The following is a 22424-nucleotide window of genomic DNA, read 5'->3' as shown; positions in this document are numbered from 1 at the left end:
AGGAGGTCTTGAGAATGATAGATCTTTTTAAACATGTTCTTTACGGTGTGATTTCGTATCGGCTGCACACATGTCTCATTAGTGGAAGAGAGAATAATTATGCAAAACAACCTCTTGAAGATAAATACCTCGTGCAGTCCCCCACTGACTATGAACAACACCTCATTCATTGTGTTCCGGTTTTATTATTTACAAAAAACACGAGAGAGGAGAAAGTGAAAGAGGAGAGAGAGAGAGAGACCAGGTCCTAGAACCCCAGGTCGAGACAGCATGACCGGGTCCTAGTACCCCAGGTCAAGACAGCATGACCGGGTCCTAGAACCCCAGGTCAAGGCAGCATGACCGGGTCCTAGAACCCCAGGTCAAGACTGCATGACCGGGCGGGGTGGTGATCACAGTGAGAAGAGCGACTCTAAGAGTACATGTACTGGGGTGCGAGGTAGCTGCTGCGGGTGCTGCGGGTGGAGCACACGATGTATCAATAATTATGTTTCGTGCTGACTTTGCCCTTCATGTCCATGCCCTTCATGTCCAGCGTCCAAAAGCGGGAGACGGCCCCTGCTGACTTTCTGACCAGTCCCGGGAGCAGATCTAGTTGCTTAATAGCGATGTCATCGTCTGCAGCATGGTCAGCTCTGCCGGACCTTGCATCTTCAGCACTTCTAGTGTCTGTATACCAACATGAATACAGAATGAAACAGAGAATGGTCTGATGATCGGCTGGAAGCACATTAACTAAACAAATCTGAACTACAGTCAAACCTCGTTAGGACGAACACGGATAAGGCGAACTTTCCATTAGTACGAACTAAGGTCAATCCTATGGTTGGCCAGGCATCAATTCAAGTCAAAATTATTCGTTTACGACGAACTTCTGTACAGCGAACTTTCGCGAAGACGAACTATTTTCAAGTGTGATTTGAACAAAGTCAGTGTGGTCATGTACATGTAGTACGAACTTTCGGTCCACGAGCGTGCGCTGGCTGCTTTTTTTCTTCTTCTTTTTTTCAATAGTCGAGGTCATACTAGTATTGTACGTACAGTGCAAATTGCTTTCAAGCGTGTTTTGAACAAATCAATCAGTACGTTGTACCAACTTTCGGCACAGTCGTGATTCATTGCACTTTGTCATTGTACTTACCTTGTTCTGGCTTATGCTAAGAATGACATGCTTCCCATGTACACGTTTACCACAGCATGCACCTTCACGTAAATACAATCCATCTGATATGCATATCGATTTTTTGTCAGATCTGGATAAGAAGAACTCCCGATAAGACAAACAAATTTGTTCAGTCCCTTGAAGTTCGTCCTAACGAGGTTTGACTGTACAATCAGAGGATTTTCTCAAAGTCTATAATGATTAATGTAGACATGCGGCCTACATTTACAGTAGCACTACAAGGTAGATGAGACTGATTGAGATCATGCAAAGCTGCACATGATTCACACCATACCTATAGACTCTTCAAAGGCCCGGAGTTTGCCCGTTAGGTAGCGAATCTCACTCTGCTGTTTGGACACCTGAGAGTGAGAGAGAGAGAGAGAGAGAGAGAGAGAGAGAGAGAGAGAGAGAGCGAGAGAGAGAGAGAGAGAGAGAGAGAGAGAGAGAAACAGCCGGCTGGGTTCAGGTTACATAATAAAATACAACGGAACACAACTCAAGAGGAATGTGAACAGCCAAGCATCTCGGGCTCCCGAGTCTCTCTACTTCTCCAAAGAACTCCTAAACAACAAGGGCCAACTCCGACCCAGATCCCGTGCGTGAGGAGCTCAGAGCGGATCTACAGCTAGAGTACAGTGCAGTATCAGCATGCTGGTTTTGAGACAGAATTCGTTTGAATTTCACCTCGTTAACCCACAAAAATTCGGGAATCGTTAACTTTAATTGACGTTAAATATCTGGTATTACAGTACAGAGTAGGTTTGTGGACGTCATGATACAAACACATGCACAAGTCATGGTAGCAAGGCTGCTACATTTCTCCCCTTTTGGGGAAAAGACGGAGTCAGCGACGGCTTCCTTCCAGGCCTGGCTGTCGTCGTAGACTTAGCTGCCCAATCATACTGGGTACGGGTTTGCCGGCATTTGTTGGACGTACTGGTCGGCAATGGCTGCTGTACCAGGTTGCGGCTGAATACGGTCGAGATGACGTCGCTGCAACAAACCCGACTGGGCATTCTCCAAGTGAAGGGACTGCATAAACTGTCGGCAAGACTCGCGCCTCAGACGCTCTTTATCCTCGCGCAGTTCAGACTGGCACTCATCCAGTTGCCTGCACTCAGTCTGGGAAGTGCCAGCCTCAATCTTCACCAGCGCCTCTCGTAGTTCCTGGTTTTCTTACAAATGACGCATTTTATTGGGCCAGTAGATGCATTGGCAGAACATGCGACGATTTCCTCCAGCTTTCTCTTCAGCTGGGAGCACTCGCGGTACTTGTGAATTTTGGCCCATTGTCGGAAATCAACCTGTGCGGTGCACCGAATAGAGCGAAGATCTGATCGCATGCCTTCGTGATCGCCACCATTGTTTCCGAGCCGAGGCGAACAACAGTAGGGTAGCAAGAATACGAATCCAGGCAGCTGAGAAACGGGATGCCGAGGTAATAGAAAACGTCGACAGAAACCGTGTGACACACACACACGTGTGGGGAAGCTCTCTTGGCTTGAGCGGAGCTGGCCGTACACTTGCATTGGACATGCACCGTGTGCATTCCTCGAGCATTTGACGGGCATCCTTGCTCCAACCGGGCCACCAAACACACTCTCTCAGGCGTTGCAGGGTCTTGTCACGCCCTGGATGTCCGTCATGCGCCAGCTTCAGAACACTGTCAACAGCAGCCAGAGGAATGACGAGGCGATCACCACGGCAAATCACAAAGCCGTTAGAGTTCGGATACGGCCAGAAGCTGAGCTCATGCCGAAGTGCTTCAAATGGAGTGAGCTTTGCTTAGCTGTCTTTGGCCAACGAGACGTCTCAAGAGCTGTGCGAACTGCTGTGAGCGTGTCATCCTGTGCGGTCAACTCCGCAACTCACTTGCGTTGAGGTGTCGGCAAACCACACGCAAGGGTTACAGCGTGGACCAATGCATCAGTGGGATCCGCAGGCTCAACTGGAAGACGTGACAACGCTTCTGCTATGTGATTCTGGGTACCAGGACGATAGGCGACAGTAAAGCTGAGGTCTTGCTTCTTCATAACCAGCTTCTGCACACGCAAGTTAGCGTTCACGAGACAGTACGTTGGTTTGAAGACTTGAATGAGAGGTTTGTGATCAGTTATCACTGCGAAACTGGTGCCAGTGACAAACATACGGAAACGGTTGATCCCCCCCCCCCCCATGCCACAGCCAATGCATCTTTCTCAATTGCTGCTAGCGAGATTCTGGGCCGCTTAGCTTGTGACTTGCATAGTACACCGGTCGCCACCCTTCGTGTTCGCTGCTACCGTCTCCCCCGTGAGAGAGAGTGAGAGAGAGAGAGAGAAAAAGAGAAAAAAAGATGGAGCATTGCTCTACCTCCTGGTTGAAAGCAGGTCCACTGAAGATTATGAACCAGCTGTGACAGGGCAATTCTTACACCACAAAGTATGTTCACCCAGTGGTTCTACATGATTGCCGTACAGCTGTCCAGAAGGGATTCTGAAAGGGAAACGATGAATTCTTCCTTACCGTGTCTTCCAACTCTTGAATGTGACATTTCATTCGTTTAAACAGTGCAACCTGTTGCTGGTAAGCTGTGACCTGTGAAGTCTTCCTGCAACGGGTACATGCACAAACAGGCCAAGTGTGTCATGGTGACAGTTCAATGTTCAATGTTCAATGTTCAATGCTAGAACAGATGCACATGCATGAATGCACGCATTCATTACACTTGAATCCAGCATTTGAGCACACAGTACAGCTTGAAAGCGAGGACATCAAACGCACTTGGATAGTAAAGAAAAGAATTGGATAGACCCATATCTTTCTCGCTCCACGTATACTGGCACACACAGAGACATAGACAGCAATAGCGACAACACACAACGTGAAGGGTAGTTGGCCGCAGCCAGATGTGACTATGACTGCCCGGCCATAACTTGGACATGCCCGGAACTCTGGACAACATTATGATCGGGAAGCCTGACCAGAGATCTGAGATATGATGTTACTACTTCCACAAAGAGTAGTGACACTTCCACTAAACCCTCACCTACAGGTTGCCCGGTAGACCGAAGTGACCGTGCCTTTCAGGTCCGGATAAGAGAGATATGAATGTACATGTATTACCATTTTCTTCATTTTTCATTCTTCCATAGCTTAAAATGTGCTAGACGGCGATGGCCACGCACCCATTCTGATTTCCTCTGTACCACTGAGCAGTGCGCTACAGACAATGTTGAAGCACAACCAGTGGATGTATCACTGAGCAGTGCGCTACATACAATGTTGAAGCACAACCAGTGTCCAGTGCAGTGGATGTATCTACATACAATGTTGAAGCACAACCAGTGTCCAGTGCAGTGGATGTATCACCCCCAACATGCTGCTCTAAGTAGATCCAGCAGAAGTCACAAAACCATCGCCCGGTTCATGGGTGCTACACTGAGTGACTGAACCATGCAACATAGAGACAGGGGAAGTTACCAGACAGAAGAAAAATATGAGGAAGACAGCAAGGAGGTGAAGAAGAGGAATGTGAGGGAGGAGGAGGAGGGCAAGGAGAACGAGGGGGAGGTGAGGCTGGATGAAGAGGATGAGGAATATTCAAGTAGGGGGGAAACGATTACACCTTTCGACTACCGAATAACCTAAACCGTTATCGATCGGTTATCGGTTACTTTTCGATTATTTCTTCCGCAGATAAAAACAGTATCAGAAGCTGAAAAAAAAATGCAAAATTTAGAATTTTAATATTGATCCTGTGGAGGAGAGAGTTTTTTCCTCTCACATCTGTCGATCTACAATCATACGTGTATAATAATGCATCCTGTATGCATAATCAAGCAATCAAAACTTTTCGAATAATCGTAACGATTTCTATTTTGATTACTGTAAGACATGTTATTATAACGAGTTGCAAATTTAACGATTGTGCAAAATTCATAGGTTAACGAGAAGATATATTAACGATCTTGCAGTATTTCGGCATATCCACATACAGCATATATGAACCTGTACGGCCTCAACGGATCTTATTATAACGAAGAAATGTCATCCGTTAAAACGTTAGATTTGCTTCCTCGTTATATATACATGTCTTACAGTATTCGGTATAATCGTTTCACCCGGCTACAGTCAAAATACAAGTCAAGACACTCACCAGGCTGACATTTCTGACTCGGCATCAACGAGAAAGTGACGGTCATCACCAGAATCTTCAGAAGCATCTGCAAAGCACAGAAGAAGCACCCAACACTGTACCAACACTGCGCTACTGATTACCATACAATACAACGTAGCAACCAGCAAAACATCACCATAGCAACCAGCAAACATCACCATAGCAACCAGCAAAACATCACCATTCTTTTGCCTTTGCAGTAGTACGTCCCCTAGACCCATTTGAGAAGCGTCCCGTGACCTGGAGTGTGACTGGATTCTTGACATCGTAGTGCACTAATCGGGTATGCTTACACATTGCATCTTTCAAGGCCTGGAATGCCTCTTCCTCTGCCTTGCCTCATTGCCATTTCATTTCTTTCCTGAGTAATTTGTGCCGTGGTGCAGCAATCTCTGCGAACCGAGGCACAAATTTCCATGTGAAGCGGCGGCTCTTCCGGTTTGTGACCAGACTTGTCAAACGGAAAACAATTCTCGTCTGACGGCTTCGAAGTTTGCTTGCTCGTCGACGTGCACGATGCTCCAGTCGAACGGACGGCGTGGACGGGCTGTGCCGTCAATTGCTCCGACTCTCTGGGCGCTGTCTCATAGGCTGATGCCGTCAATTGCTCCGACTCTCTGGGCGCTGTCTCATAGGCTGATGCCATCGTCACGACGTCCGCCAAACTTGAGGTCTCCTTGGCTTTGATCAAGATCTCCTTCGTGACACTCATTGACTTCAGACCAACGAACTGATCTCTGAGTGCTCTGTTAAACTTACAATCCATAACTGCTTTCTTTAGTCTAGCTGCATATTGTGTCGCTGACTCTCCGTCCTTTTGACAAGTTCTCTGGAACCTATGTATCGCCGCCAACACACTGACATTCGGCTTGAAGTGCTCCGTAAGTAATGCTGCAAAGCATTAGCCTACAGTAATACATGCAAAAGGTGCAACCTACGCCTTTGCGGAAAATTGTGAATTCCTCTAGGACCCTAAAGGTCTGACGTGGAATTTAGGTTGCATAAGGAGGTGAGGCTGAGAATGTGACAGTGTGTTAGGCCCAAAATCGCTCCGTTTTCATATAATTCATAGCGTTTCAAAGACAAACACATTCAGCCTCATTTCCTGCCAAAACCAACCCCTCCCAGAATCTCGTTGGCCTTTCTGAGCCGTTTCTTGAATGTATTACTGTGACAGTGTTCTGCCGGGGGGTATCACTGCACTGGGAGGGTGGGGCACTGTCACATTCTCAGCCTCACCTCTTTATGCAACCTAAATTCCACGTCAGACCTTTAGGGTCCTTGCGGAATTCATGATTGCATTTTGGAGGCTCGGCCTTCAAATTTGACAGTCACGGTGATTTTCAAAGACAAGCGGCTGAGACCGTATCCAGTTAATTGCTCCTACATGTATTATCACTGTCCACGGTGACTGAGGTGGAAAAAGAAATATTTATTATAGGATAACGTCATCCAGTGCAAACATGGACAGCAGCACTCACCCCTCCCCTCTATCATTTCTCACCTGTATAGTTTTTATTACCAGTGCAATTTTTTCCAAAGTTTGTGCTATTTTTCTTACTATTCTTGTATCCTCGTTTTTTCACTCCAAGTGCATAAATCCTATCGTAGTTTCATCATCTCCTTTAGTCACGAATTCCATTGATAATTGTGACAAGAAAACGTTCTGGAATACTATATTCGTTGCTATGGTTGTGATATGAGTGCACACATAGTTTATTCATTGCATTACTTTAAAAAGGTTTTGAATTGCATTGTTTTTTGTTAATATTGACTAACGGATTCCTGCGTCAGATAATAAATTATTACTGTAGTGTCGTGACATAGTTTAAGAATTCTCGTACGGTGGATTGATGAACTTGTCTTGAACTTATTTTATGTGTTGCTTCAATGATTTTGAGGTATTTATTTGTGGTAGAATGTTCCCCTGGAACATTCTTGAAAGGGGGCAGTTGTTGTGTATGCGGCTAGTTATAATCTAATCTACCATGGGGTGGTGGCGTCCCACGGAAGCGGAAAGGTGGTTCTTGACCAGGGAGTTATACGACTCCTTGTCCTTGACCTGCCCGGTACGCGAACCCGTCGAATTTATTTTTTATTTATACAGGCGGGTACTGTATTGCGCATGCTCGAGTACTGATTGGTTGTTGTTTTACCTGGCCAAGAGCAATGTCTACCAAATGATAGTGTCTGTGAGTGCCAGTAAGGATGCACTGTGAGTGTAATGGTATCGGTTAGTCCGCAAGGGGACATAACAGTTATTCTATGAACAATGCTTTACATTTGCCACACTCACAGCCGCTGCACCTTCACAGCCGCTGCACCTTCACAGCCGCTGCACCTTCACATAAAAAATCCATATGATATGCATATCAATTTTTTGTCAGATCTGGATAAGAAGAACTCCGGATAAGACAAACAAACTTGCCCAGTCCCTTGAAGTTCGTTCTCAGATCTAAACGACGTTTGATTGTACTTCAGAAGTACTGCAGAATTATTTCATACATGTACATGCCGGTGCCGGGCTACATCCCAGCTTGGCGGAGGATAACTTTCATACATGCCGGGCTACATCCCAGCTTGGCGGAGGATAACTTGTGATCACGTGACTCGCCGCAGAGGAAATCGAACCAGTCTCTACATGCATTCCGATCTGTGCGTCGGTGAACAGGGACCGTGTCATGCATTGCGCTGTTCAGCAGTGCTGAACTAGTAGTAGAAGAGATACCTAGCATATGTGGTTATCTGTGACTCACCCTTGCGGTAGTGCCCGGAGATGTAGCACATAAACGTGCTGGAGTGCCATGGGTCTATAGCATCACTGCAGGCAAAATCAGACAGGATCATGGGATAAAACTTCATTCGTCTTCACCGCATACAATGCTTGAGCGCAAAGGAGGCAGTTACCATGGTTACGTGACAAACTGTGCACCAGTCTTACAGTGTACAAGTACAATTTGAAAAACAGAACTTAGAATACACTTGTCCTGTTGTATGTAATAATACACTGCCAGAGTCTGGGTAGGAGTCCACAGCTACAAGACAATATGGCGACGCTCCCTCTTTGATATGATGGCTTATCGAGCTTAAGTGACAGTACTTCAGGCAGCACTGCATCCACACAGGACATGCACAGTACCTCACAACTTGGTCACAGCCACTACACCAAAAATGCCGACGGCGTATGTTACACATTTCAAAACAAGACATACTTCGAAGTACTGTGCTAAGGATCATAATTCCACTTGAATACAACTAATTCCACTTGAATACAACTAATTCCACTTGAATACAACTAATTCCACTTGAATACAACTAATTGTAACCACTTACATATATTGCATGCAAAGAACGGGATCATCGTCAAAGTCGTTCTTCTTGAAGTAGTCCACTGCCCGCTCGTCAGCGTAGCAGATGATAGCGGAGTAATTTCCTGAAACGGACTGCTTCTTCACTTGCTGTATACGGCATTGCAACACATTGAAGCGTCAGCCTTGAATGCACATGAATCACTAAAGTCATGAATAGTTTTGATCAAGCGACCATGAGCATTTGTGTAGCATTCCACCCAAGCAGCAAAAGGATACTCGGCTGTGATCTTCATCGCGTACCGGTAGTACAGTCGTCCCCCTTTAATCCAGCACTTTATAAACCAGCACAATTTTCAGTAGCCAAAATGTCCTTTTCATGCATATTGCAGCAGTAAATCAGATTTGTTAATCCAGCACCCGCCCTAATCCAGCAGAATTTCCCTGGCACAAATGGTGCCGGATTATAGAGGGACCACTGTAGTGTAGCAGTCCCGCAAAGGAAACATACAGTATAGTATTCGGAGGCTTCTGAGCACTCATCATGTCTCTGGACCTATGCATGCAGTCTTATCAGATAGAAGCACGAGTTGGGAGCAAGGCTAGCTATCACACAATCACACTTTTCACAAAATGTCTATATTGGCATACTTATGTACAAACCGTCTGCAATGTCTTTTCACTACAAATTGTGTGTATTGGCATGTAGACAAACTGCCTGTATTGTCTTTGTACAACGTTGAAAGTTGAAACCGCCTGTATTGGCCTTCTACAAATTTTCTGTATTGTCTTTCTACAAACTGTACGTACACACTACGGGAAAACACACAAAAAATCTAGATAATTCCAGTCCTGTGTGCCAGGGAATGTGCGAATGTGTGTCTCAGAGCCACCATGATGCCTTACCTGCAGTAGGTTGGTGCCGAGTCCACGGCCCCTGTACCTAGGCCGAATTGCAAACAGGCCGATGTGCACCAGAGGCCTCTGCAGCTTCCCGCTACATGCATCAGCGAAGCACAGGAATCCAACAGCGAAGAAACAAACGCTCTCAGCCGTTATTCATATTGACACAGGACGAAACAGTGCACTGCCTATTCGGATTACGCAATCTCTCTATGGTTGACTGACATTGGCAACGTAACACACAACTGGCAGAATTAAAAAAACTACCTGAACCGTAGGCTTTATGTCAGCGCCGCCAACCTTCCGTATTTGTACGGAAATCCACTCCTTCGTCCGCAGTACGGAAAGTGACCGAAATTGTACGGAAGATTGAGAAGTATGGATCAGCTGACTATCAACCAGTTTTCTCTACAATACACTTACACTGTCATGTACATGGTATATATATGTCAAGTACATGGTATATATGTCATGTACATGGTATATATGTTATGTACATGATGAGGACAGTTTGAATGGATATAGCTTTGACTATGAGTATCCTGACACAAGTCATGTCATGACTATGCATAGTCTGCAACTGATGAGATTTTAGCCCCCATTATTTTCGCCAAAACACACACATTATAAATCATGGGATTAAAACAAATTGGTACGGCACGCAAAACTTTGGAAAATACGGAAATTCAGCTGTCCGAGTGCGCAAATCAGACCGAGCAGGTTGGCAGCACTGTTATGTGCAAAAGGAATGGTGGAGATTTGTTCACTATATCCCTAGATGTCAGTGGATCAAAGAGAACTGTGGCAGCCACGAGGTACTGCAGGAATCACCGAATGTCAATTATGACAACAATGCTTAGTTAGAGGTGGCTTACTGCAGAACCCAGCGAAACGTCAGTGCACCGGCCAGTCGAGACTCGATGCCCACACTTGAGCAGTTCCCTGGAGCAGTGTGACAGTAATGAAAAAAAGAGCAATGGCCATACAGTGCAATGAGAGGGGAATGTAGACACATACACCACCAGGAAAACATCCCACGTCTATCGAACGACAAAATGGAAATTCATTGTTCCAACGGTACCAGCCGGCATCTAAGTTGGAACTACTTTCGTCACTGTTGTGGATAGTCAGTACTTCAAGTATACGTGGATCAAAACAACCGGGAAAGAACAGAATGATGCAGATGTCTTTTAAAGATTCTGGTTTTCGTGACTAAGTTCCACTGTGCTTTGTAAGTTTCAAAAAGCTTACATTTGTTGGAGTGGCGTAAGTTCCTCCTGACCGCTACCCTGTGCAAGAACTCTGCCTGTCCCCGGCAACCATGGCCATCGGTCTGATCCTCGTCGTCCTCTCTGTTGCAAGCACACAGGTGAATGCAAACACACACACATACAATGCACAATACTCACACTGCACACACATACACATATTATTATACTGTAGACTGTACATGCATGCTTGTATGCAAAAAGTCCATTACGCATTGCCAAAAACGGAAGGTACGAGTAATGCACGTGAGTGCGTTGGGGCTAGGAAAGCACTGTTGAACAACCCACACAACCATGTCCAGGTGCGTGTGGTTGTGCAGGGGGTCGGTGCTACAACTGACTGTGTCATTGTGCAATGAGCTTCTGGGCTGGTTAAAGGCAGTGATTAAAGGCACAACTAAACAGCAACTTGATTTGCCAATGCATTTCTGCAATATACTAATGACTTCCGTTCTATCACTTCAACACTCGAACATCTGGTTGTGCTTGTAAGGCTGTAGGGTGACCAGCTTGGGTGCTATATTCTTAGTAGCTGGCAGAAGTCCCCTTTTCTTACCGAAATCACGCTATTTGGTCACTGATCATTATGGTAATCACGCTCGATCACTGCCTATGTCGGGTCGGCCAACAACAGGGTACTGTCTGCCAGCTCTTTCGCCTCGTTACCCTGCAATGCTAACCAACACTTACCGTTTCTCTGCAGGTTGTGGACCGACGCCTGTCACTGTGTCCGCATCAAGGGTTACCTCACCGAAGACACTCATCAACATACAACTACTTAGCATTACACCACTACTCAAGTACTCACTCGTCCGATTCCTCCTCCTCCGATGATGAATCACTGAACACACCGGACAGGACACTCGCTGGCTCGTCGTCGTCATCTTCTTCTTCTTCTTCCTCGTCACCTGTAGTAGTGCTGTCGGTGTCATCGCCATCGGCACCAGGCACAGGAGTCACATCGGAGGCATCTGTCCCATGGCTACTGTCCTTGTAGGCTTTCTGGCATTCCATCACGGCAGCTGCAATGAAAACAGCATTCAAACAATAGTATCCCACCGCACGGCTAAATACACCATAGTCGCTAAATACACCATAGTCGCTAAATACACCATAGTCGCTAAATACACCATAGTCGCTAAATACACCATAGTCGCTAAATACACCATAGTCGCTAAATACACCATAGTCGCTAAATACACCACAGCCGCTAAATACACCATAGTCGCTAAATACACCATAGTCGCTAAATACACCATAGTCGCTAAATACACCATAGTCGCTAAATACACCATAGTCGCTAAATACACCATAGTCGCTAAATACACCATAGTCGCTAAATACACCATAGTCGCTAAATACACCATAGTCGCTAAATACACCATAGTCGCACAGTTTGCAGGCAGGGTTGTTACATGACTGTGTATTGTGCAGTACAGGACAATTACCAGAGTGTGTACAGATCGGCAGTATTTGTGTGACTTGTGCAGTCATACATGTATGTGCAGACTACCTAGTTACTTACATGTATGTGCAGACTACCTAGTTACTTACTCTCCATATCCGTGTACAGTAGTATGGTGCGCGTACTGTCAGCAGCCAGGATACTGTAGATATCATCAATGTCCGTTGAAGGAAAACTGCGAGCATACAGGCCAGCCACTGTGTGGAACAGGTCCAGTGTGTTCACCTGCAGTAGTGCAAAGGCAATGATAGCCACCGGAAGACCCATGCATGACATACAGTATGAGTATGTTGAGCAGTATTTCACGTGTCACTGTGTACATACACCCACAAATAATCCGCTGACGCATCATTATGCCATTTGCATAACCGCTATACTACTCGTCCCCGCGGCCCCGCACTCTCTATACTTCTATTCATGTGGGCATTTTTAACTTGTTATTGCTCCTCTTTGATTTTCTCTTTCCCTCTAGCTATTCACTTGCTTTTTGTTTTAATTCTCTTGTGCCTTCTTGCCATTATTCACTGATGTGGGGTTTTAAATAAATCACGAGAGTTGCTTAGCTTCAACTTGCCCACACAGGGGCATAGCTGGTCCCCCATTACGGCCGGGGGGGGGGGGGGGGGGGGGTGGTGGTGCACAGCCGCATACTGTACATGTATGTGTAGGATGGCTGGTGCATGTCATTCAGGGTCATTATGTGCATGTCATTCAGGGTCATTATGTGCATGCTGAATCTACGCGTAGGTCGAAGTTTTAGGGGAGGGGTGTACGTGCCCCCCCCCCCCCCCACCCCCTCCCCTCGTGCTCCATGCGAGCTACGCGCCTGCCCCACTACTACTGCACCACTGTAATACTACAACAATGTACCGGCTTGTACATGTACATGTGTACTGCAGCAATGCCCGTTGAAGTAGGCAATTGTCCACATAATCTGTCACACACTAGACTGCAGTTCATACGGTGCTGTACGCGGGGATGATTCCATTTTTTTTTCATTGACCATGTAAACTACATTGTATTGACTACTTCTACTGCAGTGCCTTCAATGCTTCATCTTCACCGTAACTACTCTCTATAGTCGACTCCACTTATAACGAGCTCGCACATAGCGAATTTTGTGATAATTATAGCGAACCATTGTCCATGTCCCTGTTTGAACCCATACAAAATCGACCCTTTTATACAGCGAACAGTTTTCGTTTATAACGAACCAAAGCCTTTAGGGCCGCATGTAAACCAAGTGCACTCATACTGTCATGGGCCACTTGCCAGTCATGACTTGATGCTTGTACAGCGTGAGTGCATTTCTGTTAGGGCTCAAACGGTCACGGTTTTACCCCTGACGGTTAACTGCTAAACTAACGGTCGGTTAACCGGTTATAACCTATAAGCCACGGCAATCCTGCGGACTCTTTTTTAACTGTATATTTGACTATACTCATTCAAAAAATGTACCCTATTCAGTACAACGCACACATGTACATTCTCTTGCATGCTCATTCATACATACTCTCACACCAAGAGACCAGATATGACCGAGTGGACAGCCCAGAAATTGCGTACGCGTGCGACAGCCCGCGAAAGTGCACACTTTGCAACGACCTGATACTTGAAAAATTGACTGAAAAGTTACTGCGTAACCGTTATCTTTATCGGTTAACCGTTAATTCTTCGTAACCGGTCTGCAACCGGTTAATCGGACTAATCGTTTGAGCCCTAATTTCTGTTATAACAAACTTCGGCTATAAAGAACTAATTCTCCTGCACAATGGTGTTCGTTATATCAGGAGTTGACTGTACTTCAATGTAACATTTTCATTTCTTCGGGTTGCTCACTGACCTGTACCACTAGTACCGTAAAGTCTGCTGCAAACGCCCACTTCGCTGCAAACGCCCACCCCAGCGGGTCCATACCATTTCCGCCTTTTTCAGGTCAATATAGTTGTAGAAAACTGGCATGAAGGTCGAATGCGTACGAGAACGGCTATAATGCCTACAAACTGCCTATGTCTTACCAAGAGTCTCTGCAAAAGCGATTGTCATTATCTTGCTGCAAAGAAAATAACTTCGGTCGAGATTTCCTTTCATATGATGAATGAGTCATCTTTGTTATTAGTTCGTTCTCCATGAAGTAATGCCGTAGAATCCATCTGGTTTTCAAATCATGAAATTTCTGCAGTGCCACGATGTCGCGCTTTCAGAATGGAACGGTGATTGTTCTGACGAAGCGTCATTCAATGACTTGACAGGTCGCAGTATTGCAGTTACAAGTCGAACAGGCCGGATATCACAGAAGCTACTAGTACACCTATATTATTATATTTATTTATTTATGGATTCCCCCACAAAGTCGCTGCTAACTTGTTGAAAACTCTGACGTGGTCGAGAAAACCCCTTGCCTTTGCGCGTTGCGTGATTTGGAAATGATGGCTGGAAACACCGTCAGAAGTGTATTTGGTTCCTGCAATAGCCTGTTCTTCGCTACCTTGTTATTCCGAAGTAACTCCCGTTTGGATTTGAGAAATAAAACAACCAACATCATAAAATCACCAGGAGCTTGCTCGTAACTAGTGCCTTAACACATTTTGAAACCCGGAAAATGGACATAGTTTACCGTAGTACAGTGTGAGATGCACTTTCGTACAGTAGGGGTAAAAGTGCATGGGGTCAGCGCATACCTCTTGGTCTGTCAAAGCCTAATTTTAGGCTTTGAAACTACGCGACTGAGTACTACATGAGTCACGCTCGGTTTCTATGGAAATAAAAAATGGCAGCCAACTGACACGTAGAAGGGCTTTCCCCTGACAAAAATTCGAAGGAGAAGTCGTTAGTTGTCGTTGCTTGCGAAGTCGTTCATGGTGCTGCAGTTGTCGTTTTGGAGTAAGCCTAATATTAGGCTTTGCGTAACACATGGAGTCAGGCCAAGAAGAAGCGGTGGGAACGACCAGTGATGTCGAGTTTGCTGAAGAATTAGTTGTGGAGGGAGGTGATGAGGCAGAGGACTCGGAATCAGATGATGATTTGCCCCAGCCTACCCCACAGGCTGCAGCTGGTCGTCCACCCCGCCAGATAAATGTTGGCTGGACCCAAGAACTGCCGCAGAACGATCTGCCTGACTTCGAAGGTCATCCGGGCTTGAAGGCTGCACTGTCTGTGGAAACACTTCAATCACCCCTGGATCTGTTGTGTTTGTACTTGCCCTCTGATTTGATGCAAAGGATTTGTGCGCAAACAAACTAGTACTACTATCAGTGGGTTGCAGCTCACCCGAATGATGTAGAGTCTGCACGGCCATGGAGCAATCTCACTGTGGCTGAGCTGAAAGTTTGGATGGGCGTTTTATTCAACAATGCATTGCACCCGTACCCCTCCATGACGCTGTATTGGTCCAGCGAAGAGCTGTTCGGCAACGACAATATCAAGAGCAGGATGAGCTTGACCCGATACCAGCAGATCAAGCGCTTCCTCCATGTTGCCGACAGCAGCCTCGAGCCGAAACATGGAACGCCGCAATTCGACCCACTCTACAAAGTTCGCCCGATGTTGAATGTGTTCCTGGAGAAGTGTAACGAGCTGTATTCTCCAACGAAGCAACTGAGTCTTGATGAGATGGACATCGCATTCAAGGGCCGGAGCGCTTACAAGTCGCGCATCAAATTTAAGCGCGCTGGCGATGGATTCCTGGTGTATGCCCTGTGTGACCCGCACTATTTTAGTGGATACACCTGGAGCTTCTATTTCCAGTTTGACCCGTTCATTCCGAAGGAGCCCAACCTGAGCAAGACTTTCAATGCCGTTGTGCAACTGATGAAGCAGCTGCCGAGCAAGGGTCACCATGTCTTCGTTGACAACCTGTACTCGAACACGAGACTTGCTGAGATCCTCCTGGAACGCGGGCAACTCTACACGTGCACTGCAAGGGCGGATCGTGTGCCGACGTGTGTGAAGCAGCCGGTCAAGAAAGGGCAAGCGGCGAAAGACGCGCAAGGCACAACGAAATGGGCTGCGCGAAACAATGTTGTAGCCCTGACCTACTACGACAGTAAGCCAGTTGCCATGCTCACCACAGCGCATCACGCTCTGGAGGATGTGACCTTCGCAAAGCCCAGGGTGAGATTCAACCCGCAGTCAGGCAACACTGAGACTGTTGACGTTGAGCTGACCAAGCTCAACGTCTTGAGCTGACCAAGCTCAACGTCTTCCATGACTACAATGCGTTCATGGATGGAGTTGATATCGCTGACCAGCTCCGTAACTATTACAGCTGCTCAATCAAGTGCACAAAGTGGTGGCATGCAATCTTGTACTGGGTCTTAGACACGGCCGCAGTCAACGCCTACCTTCTGCACAAACATGGATTGGCTGGCCATGCCACATCAGAACCACCGTTGACTCACCTGGCTTTCATGACCAAGCTTGCCAACCAGCTGCTGGAAGCAAATGCAGGTCTGGCCAAGCACCCGTCCAGTGCCGGTGCTAAGTGTCGGAGATCATCGGAAGCAACGGCAGAACGACCAGCTTCAAGGCTTGTCGGCAAGCATACCTTGCGACCCGTCCAAGGCAGCAAAGCCGGCTTTCCTCAACGCGACTGTGTGCTATGTAAAGAAGGCGGGAAGCTTGCTCGCACAAAGTTTGAATGCGCTCAGTGCGATGTTGGCCTCCACGTCACCTGCTCAGAAGTGTGGCATACGTAACTTTGTAGATGTTGGCCATTGTAGACATTGACTTGTGTAGTCAGAATAATCATGGTCTACTTAGATGCAATCTCTTTTGTCATTATCTTGCTGCGACTGCATTTCTGGAAGTGATACTTGTAATACTTTGCATTGTCAGTGCACCCGTATCTCTCATGCATGGTGGCCCACATCTATGATGTTTTTTTGTAGGTAATCTTGAGTGCTGACCGCTGTTTCTTTCTCAAAGGTGTTGAGATATGGGGTCAGATTGATTTTTCACTTTTACATCAGTGCAATGCTGCATTGCATATTAGGCTTCATGAAGCACCTGTTCTTAGCTCTAAATGTGCTGATGTTCGCTGTTGTGCACGTAGCATAGTCGAGGAGGATCATTCTGTGTTCATGATTTGGTGGTGAAATTTATTCTCTTCCAGAACGAAGTGCTTAGCTGATAAACAAATGGATTGGAGCATGTATGGCTGCATCTGAAGTTCAAAACTCCCGCATTTTTGTATAAATGTGTTAAAGCCTAATATTAGGCTTTGGCTTGACAGACCAAGAGCAGATCTTGCAAAAATGGGGTGGGCGTTTGCAGCGGGGGAGTTTACGGTAGTACTAGTAGTACTACATCTATACAATAATGTAGTACTGCCAAGCACCAGCTCAGCTGAAGGGAACGGTTACCAAGGTTATGTTCTTACCTCAGCAAGCAGGTCGGCGCCTGCGCAGTCTTGCCTTGCGCTAGAGGAATAGCTCGAAGCGTTTCTGGCGCTACTCATCCTACTGTCAGTGCCGGCGTTACCATGGTTACTGGCGCTACTCAGCCTACTGTCAGTGCCGGCGTTACCATGGTTACTGACGTTGGCACTACTTGCGCTACTCGAACTACACTCCGCACTGCTCCGATGTAAATTTTGTATTTGCTCACTGTTACAACGTACTGCGAGCGAAGAAAGGAATGATGATGAGTATCCCTCACTGCTACCATTGCCGTCCAATCCCGTGCAGGCGCACTCGGCATGCGAGACGTGACGATCCTGACTTAGTGGCAACGGAGAGGTCGTCGCCTCGACGTCGTCCTGCTTACTCCTGTTTTCACTGAAGCTACAGCCGGTAGGGCCATCACAACTGACACTATCGACACAGCTGTGTACGCTGCTTCGGGCCAGAAGACTCTTGAAGTTCACCACTGCTGTCGACGTGGTCATGCTGCCGCTATTTCCGAAGTGGAAAGCCACGACAATAACAAGCCTTTGGCGAGCCCTGGCTCTAACTAGCTAAAAATGAGTAGAACTAATGTTACTTGATGAGGAATGCCGTCACGCGCTAGAACGTGGAGAAAGCTATTACTAACTTGAAGACTCCAAACAACTGGATCGGTACCATCAATACAATGAATGCCAACAAAATGCTCAGCTGAAGACGCGATGCTTGGGACATCAAACTCAAAGAAGAACTACAGTCAGAACGGCCAACACCTCAGATATTAATTTTATAATAATAATACACGTAGTTCAATGAACTCCAACTAGCTAGCTGCAGCCTGGCTGCAGCCGTGCAGGCCACCAAAACAATGATTATGACTTGTTGTCATGTGAACTGACGTGAACGGCGAACCACCGCGATCAAAGAAGGCGCAAAGAAGCCCCCCCATCTCGCTGCCATGGCGATAAGATCACTGCATGTTCGCTTGCCTTTGTCCAAGACCATGAAGACTGAGTACTCTTGCTTTGTCCTAAAAGAGGTTTTTAAACCCTTTGAGAGCCGGGGGCCGGGGCGCGGCGGCCCTACACTCGAATGCGTAGGATCAAGAGTGCATAATTAATTTAATTATACGGACAAGAGTGTGCAAGTAACTTTTGCAACTGTGGTTATCATGGTTATGGGTACGTGCGTGGGCAGCGTGGCACACTCACTGGCCTCATCACGTAGTAGAAAAGTACATTACGTCACTTGCCTCCATCAGGACCATCACGCTCTGAAAGTATGCACTCAAACCCACAATTTCTCATACCAGCCCGTCCGTTTTTGCTCAATTCGTTCCAGTACCTACACAATCTCTAACTTTTGGCACGTGAACTCCAGTTCCGTACGAAAGTTCATTTCAAACCAGAGGGAAAGTTACGCTTTTCAACACGTTTTCTTAGTTGCGTGGACATACAAGCGGTGCGATGTTTTGAAGCCAGCCAGTTTTTTATTATTTATTTCTGCCTTGTTCTCTAGCATGATAATTGCCATTAATAATTAATCAAGCTCTCATTGCAATTCTACATACTAGTATGCTAGGTTGTAAGGGTCAGCCGGTATAAGCCTGATAGGGTTTACCGTGTGCTTTTTGTCTGTCGGTGTGGTGGCGTGCGACAGCTCCGCGGATGGACGGGGCAGTAGACATACACGTATACAGTCATCCCACCGGGGTGGTTAGCATAGAAGGGGCCGGGTGACGGGATAGGATGAGGTGAGGGTGCTAGGCTAGGCTGATTAGGTACAAGTATAGGGGGAGGTGCGGTATGAAGAGATGTGATACGATGAGATGTAGGAGGTGACGTATGAAGAGATGTGATACGATGAGATGTAGAGCTGTGAAATTGTATTTGGTGGCCAGTCGAGAAGTATTAGTACTAGTACATGTACTAGTACTAGTGCCTTTTAGTGGGTCCTTCGACAGGTTCCGCAAGTGGTGCAAGTACAGGCGCTGCCAGCAATAACACGTTGCGTTATATCTGGTGGAGTTAGTTTTGACAGCGGAGTCCAGCGGAGTCCAGCGCACCAGTGGATGCAGCATACTGTATTCAGCAATCAACTGGGCTCATCATAAGGCATGCATCGACTCGCTTTGTTGCTCAGAGTTAGTCCGGCAGACGCTGCAAGACTGCCATCGTCTATTACTAGCACGACGTGCTCAGAAGAAGAAGCCATTTACACTGCAGGACATCAGGAAGCTGATCCAGTGTTTCAGTCAGTCTGAGCAGTCATTGGTCCACTTGCAAATGATGACGCTCATCCTACTAGGATTCCGAGGATTCCTGCGCTGAGACGATATGGTCAGATTACAGCCAGATGATGTCACTTCTCTGTGGTTGACGTCACAGTATAAGAATTAGCAGAGAAGTAGTGCCTTCTGTCCACCCGGAACGGGTAAGAGGGAGCACGGTGTGGGATAAAAGGAGGTGACGAATGCAGGGTCGGCCTCTTTTGTCTTTGTGCGGAGAGTTCAGTGAGAGTTGTGACATTTAGTTGAAAGTTGTTTTGGTTTGTGAAAAGAATGTCGAGGTCGAGAAGTGTTTCGCCGAGTTGTAGTGGTAGTGCAGTGTCTGCTCTAGGATTGTAGGACAGCCAGGTACACGTGTACCTGGCGCAACCATTTCAACCGGGTTGGAGCCGGGTACACATGTACCTGGCGCTGTCTCACCAGCCGAGTCCCATGCTTTAACTGGTTGGTTGGTTTATTTTAATTCAGACAATATACGGGAACTACGCCCAATGATATAAAGGCGAATGGCTAAGCCACATTTAGAAAAAAGAGAGGACAGGAATTAGAAAATTACGAAAGAAGAAGAAGTATCTGACACATACAAGCCATGTAGTCAGTCCTTTCAAAGTTCGAAAGTGTAAAGTACCAACCGGGTCACAAGTGACCCGGTACTATCTTTTCAACCGGGTGCAAGCGCCGCCCAACCGGGTGGATTACCCGGCTCACCCGGCGCTGGAGCAGACACTGAGTGAGAGTGAAGGGTATGATGAGGAGAGTACATGTAGGAGGATGAGAGAGATGGCTGTGAGATTGGAGACGTTGGAGAGGAAGTAAGTTGGAGAAGTCCAAGAGTCGTAAGAGGAAAAGAGAGGATAGGAGTAACAATGAGAGTGAGTCAGAGAGGAGCAGGAGCAGGAGAAGTGGCAGGAGTAGAAGTAGCAAGAGGAGAAACAGCAAGAAGGGCAAGAGGAGCAAGGAGAGTACGCAGATGAAGAGGGGGAGACAGGACGAGAGGATGGCGGCGGCAAAAACTCTTTTGTCTTTGTGCTGTGGTGGCCCCCACTGGCAATGTTCACGTGTTCAATAGTGGTGTACACGTATGAGTGAGTGTGCGGATGTGTGCGCAACGAGTGAGTGCAGGGTGGACAGAGAAGCATCAATATCTCCACACAGCACATCTCAGTGTTCATAGAAAGCCGCAAGAATGATCAATTCCGTGAAAGGCACATAGCGCCTATCAGTCGTATAGAGGATACGTCTGTGTGCGCAGTGACCTGGATGGAGAGAGTTCTTTCTCGAGCACACCATCTACCAGGACTCCCGTTGTTTGGCAAAGTGCATGCTGTGGGTGGTGTTCAAGTCATCCGTGGCAACCTTACATACTTCAGAGCCCGGGACCGGGCTCCGGATGTGTCACGAGTAGGCCTTTGCGGATAATGCCGGCAGAAAAATTGGGTACTCTTTCTGGTAAGTTTCATGCATGTTTGGTATGGGGATAAAGAAATGGAGCAGAATTCGAGGAATTGCCCGCCATAAGGTTTGTATGGTTCTGCCAATTTCACTGCTTCTCGAGCAGAATCTGCCACTTTTTTTTCGAGCATTATCCGCCAATGCCTAGTCACGAGTCGGGTGTTACGCAGCCTAAGAGTGGCCGTCAAGAGTTTGGTCTGCATAGTTTGCGGTCTGGTGGCGTGTCGTCTGCTCTGCGGAACCCAGGGCTACCCGTGCGATTAGTGCAACGACACGGCGGCTGGCGACATTTGGAGTCTATGCAAGGATATTATTGAGGAGTCCTAAGAAGCCTTGTTACAAAATTAATCACGAAAGGGATGCAATGACTATCCTCTCTGTCGCCATTGCCAGCCACTGGCTATGCAACTCTGTCGTTGTTGCTGTGTTGTATGGGCGGAGCACAACGACGTTACGCTTTCCAATGGCACCAAAGTTTCCAAAGTTGGGAAGCACGTGTCTTTGTGTGTAGCCATGAAAATCATGGTGGTTCAGTGCGAGTCTGCGCAAAGCAGACACAGCCCAACGTGGTCGTCACTTCGCAGTGGCCTACTTCTCTGATAGGACCAGAACTAGGCCTTTGCGGATAATGCCGGCAGAAAAATTAATTGGCAGAATTCGGTACTTTTTCTGGTAAGTTTCATGCATGTTTTGGTATGTGGATAAAGAAATGGAGCAGAATTCGAGGAATTGCCCGCCATAAGGTTTGTGTGGTTCTGCCAATTTCACTGCTTTTCGAGCAGAATCTGCCACATTTTCGAGCATTATCAGCCAATGCCTAATGTCCAGAACCCTCCCACCCACCCACATCAGTTCGGTCACGTGAACTCAGGATTTCCGCGTCCGTCTTCTCACCCACCCACAGCCAGTGGAGAACTCTGGAATATCGTGTTCTTTCTTTCTCGTGCGTGTTTTGGGGTTGTTTTTTGTTTGCTTTGTTTTTGGGTTTTTGTTGCTTTCCGCAATGTCAATTTGGTAGGCTGGGCTGTCAGCC

The 22424-nt window shown here is 46.9% G+C and overlaps 1 protein-coding gene and 1 long non-coding RNA gene across 2 annotated transcripts; one reads left to right on the top strand and one right to left on the bottom strand.

The window, feature by feature from the left end:
- Nucleotides 1-165: 165 nt before the first annotated feature.
- LOC135805259 (uncharacterized) lies at nucleotides 166-18451 on the bottom strand. The gene is made up of 12 exons (XM_065319272.1): nucleotides 17649-18451; nucleotides 12358-12493; nucleotides 11612-11825; nucleotides 10787-10887; nucleotides 10411-10477; nucleotides 9539-9629; nucleotides 8658-8782; nucleotides 8081-8145; nucleotides 5304-5370; nucleotides 3671-3755; nucleotides 1458-1524; nucleotides 166-669 (listed from the first exon to the last, which is right to left on the bottom strand). Exons 1-12 carry the CDS (start codon nucleotides 18153-18155, stop codon nucleotides 479-481), a joined length of 1716 nt encoding a protein of 571 aa, XP_065175344.1. The 5' UTR covers nucleotides 18156-18451; the 3' UTR covers nucleotides 166-478.
- On the top strand, nucleotides 668-7218 carry LOC135805260 (uncharacterized). The gene is made up of 2 exons (XR_010551128.1): nucleotides 668-5914; nucleotides 5960-7218. It is a non-coding gene; the product is annotated as an uncharacterized LOC135805260 (long non-coding RNA).
- Nucleotides 18452-22424: the final 3973 nt, after the last annotated feature.

The sequence above is a fragment of the Sycon ciliatum genome, chromosome 1, assembly GCF_964019385.1.
Source record: "Sycon ciliatum chromosome 1, ocSycCili1.1, whole genome shotgun sequence".
In the NCBI taxonomy this organism is placed as follows: domain Eukaryota; kingdom Metazoa; phylum Porifera; class Calcarea; order Leucosolenida; family Sycettidae; genus Sycon; species Sycon ciliatum.
The sequence above is the reverse complement of the archived record's forward strand: the minus strand, read 5'-3'. Positions and strand labels throughout refer to the sequence as shown.

Bases quoted from the DNA above. Each gene is read 5' to 3' on its own strand.
- LOC135805259 (XM_065319272.1), bottom strand. From the start codon at position 18,155: ATGACCACGTCGACAGCAGTGGTGAACTTCAAGAGTCTTCTGGCCCGA. The intron at 10,888-11,611 runs GTGAGTACTTGA...TGCTTGCAACAG, and splicing joins GAGGAGGAGGAATCGGACGA to AGAGGACGACGAGGATCAGA. The intron at 670-1,457 runs GTATGGTGTGAA...GTTGGTATACAG, and splicing joins GGCCTTTGAAGAGTCTATAG to ACACTAGAAGTGCTGAAGAT.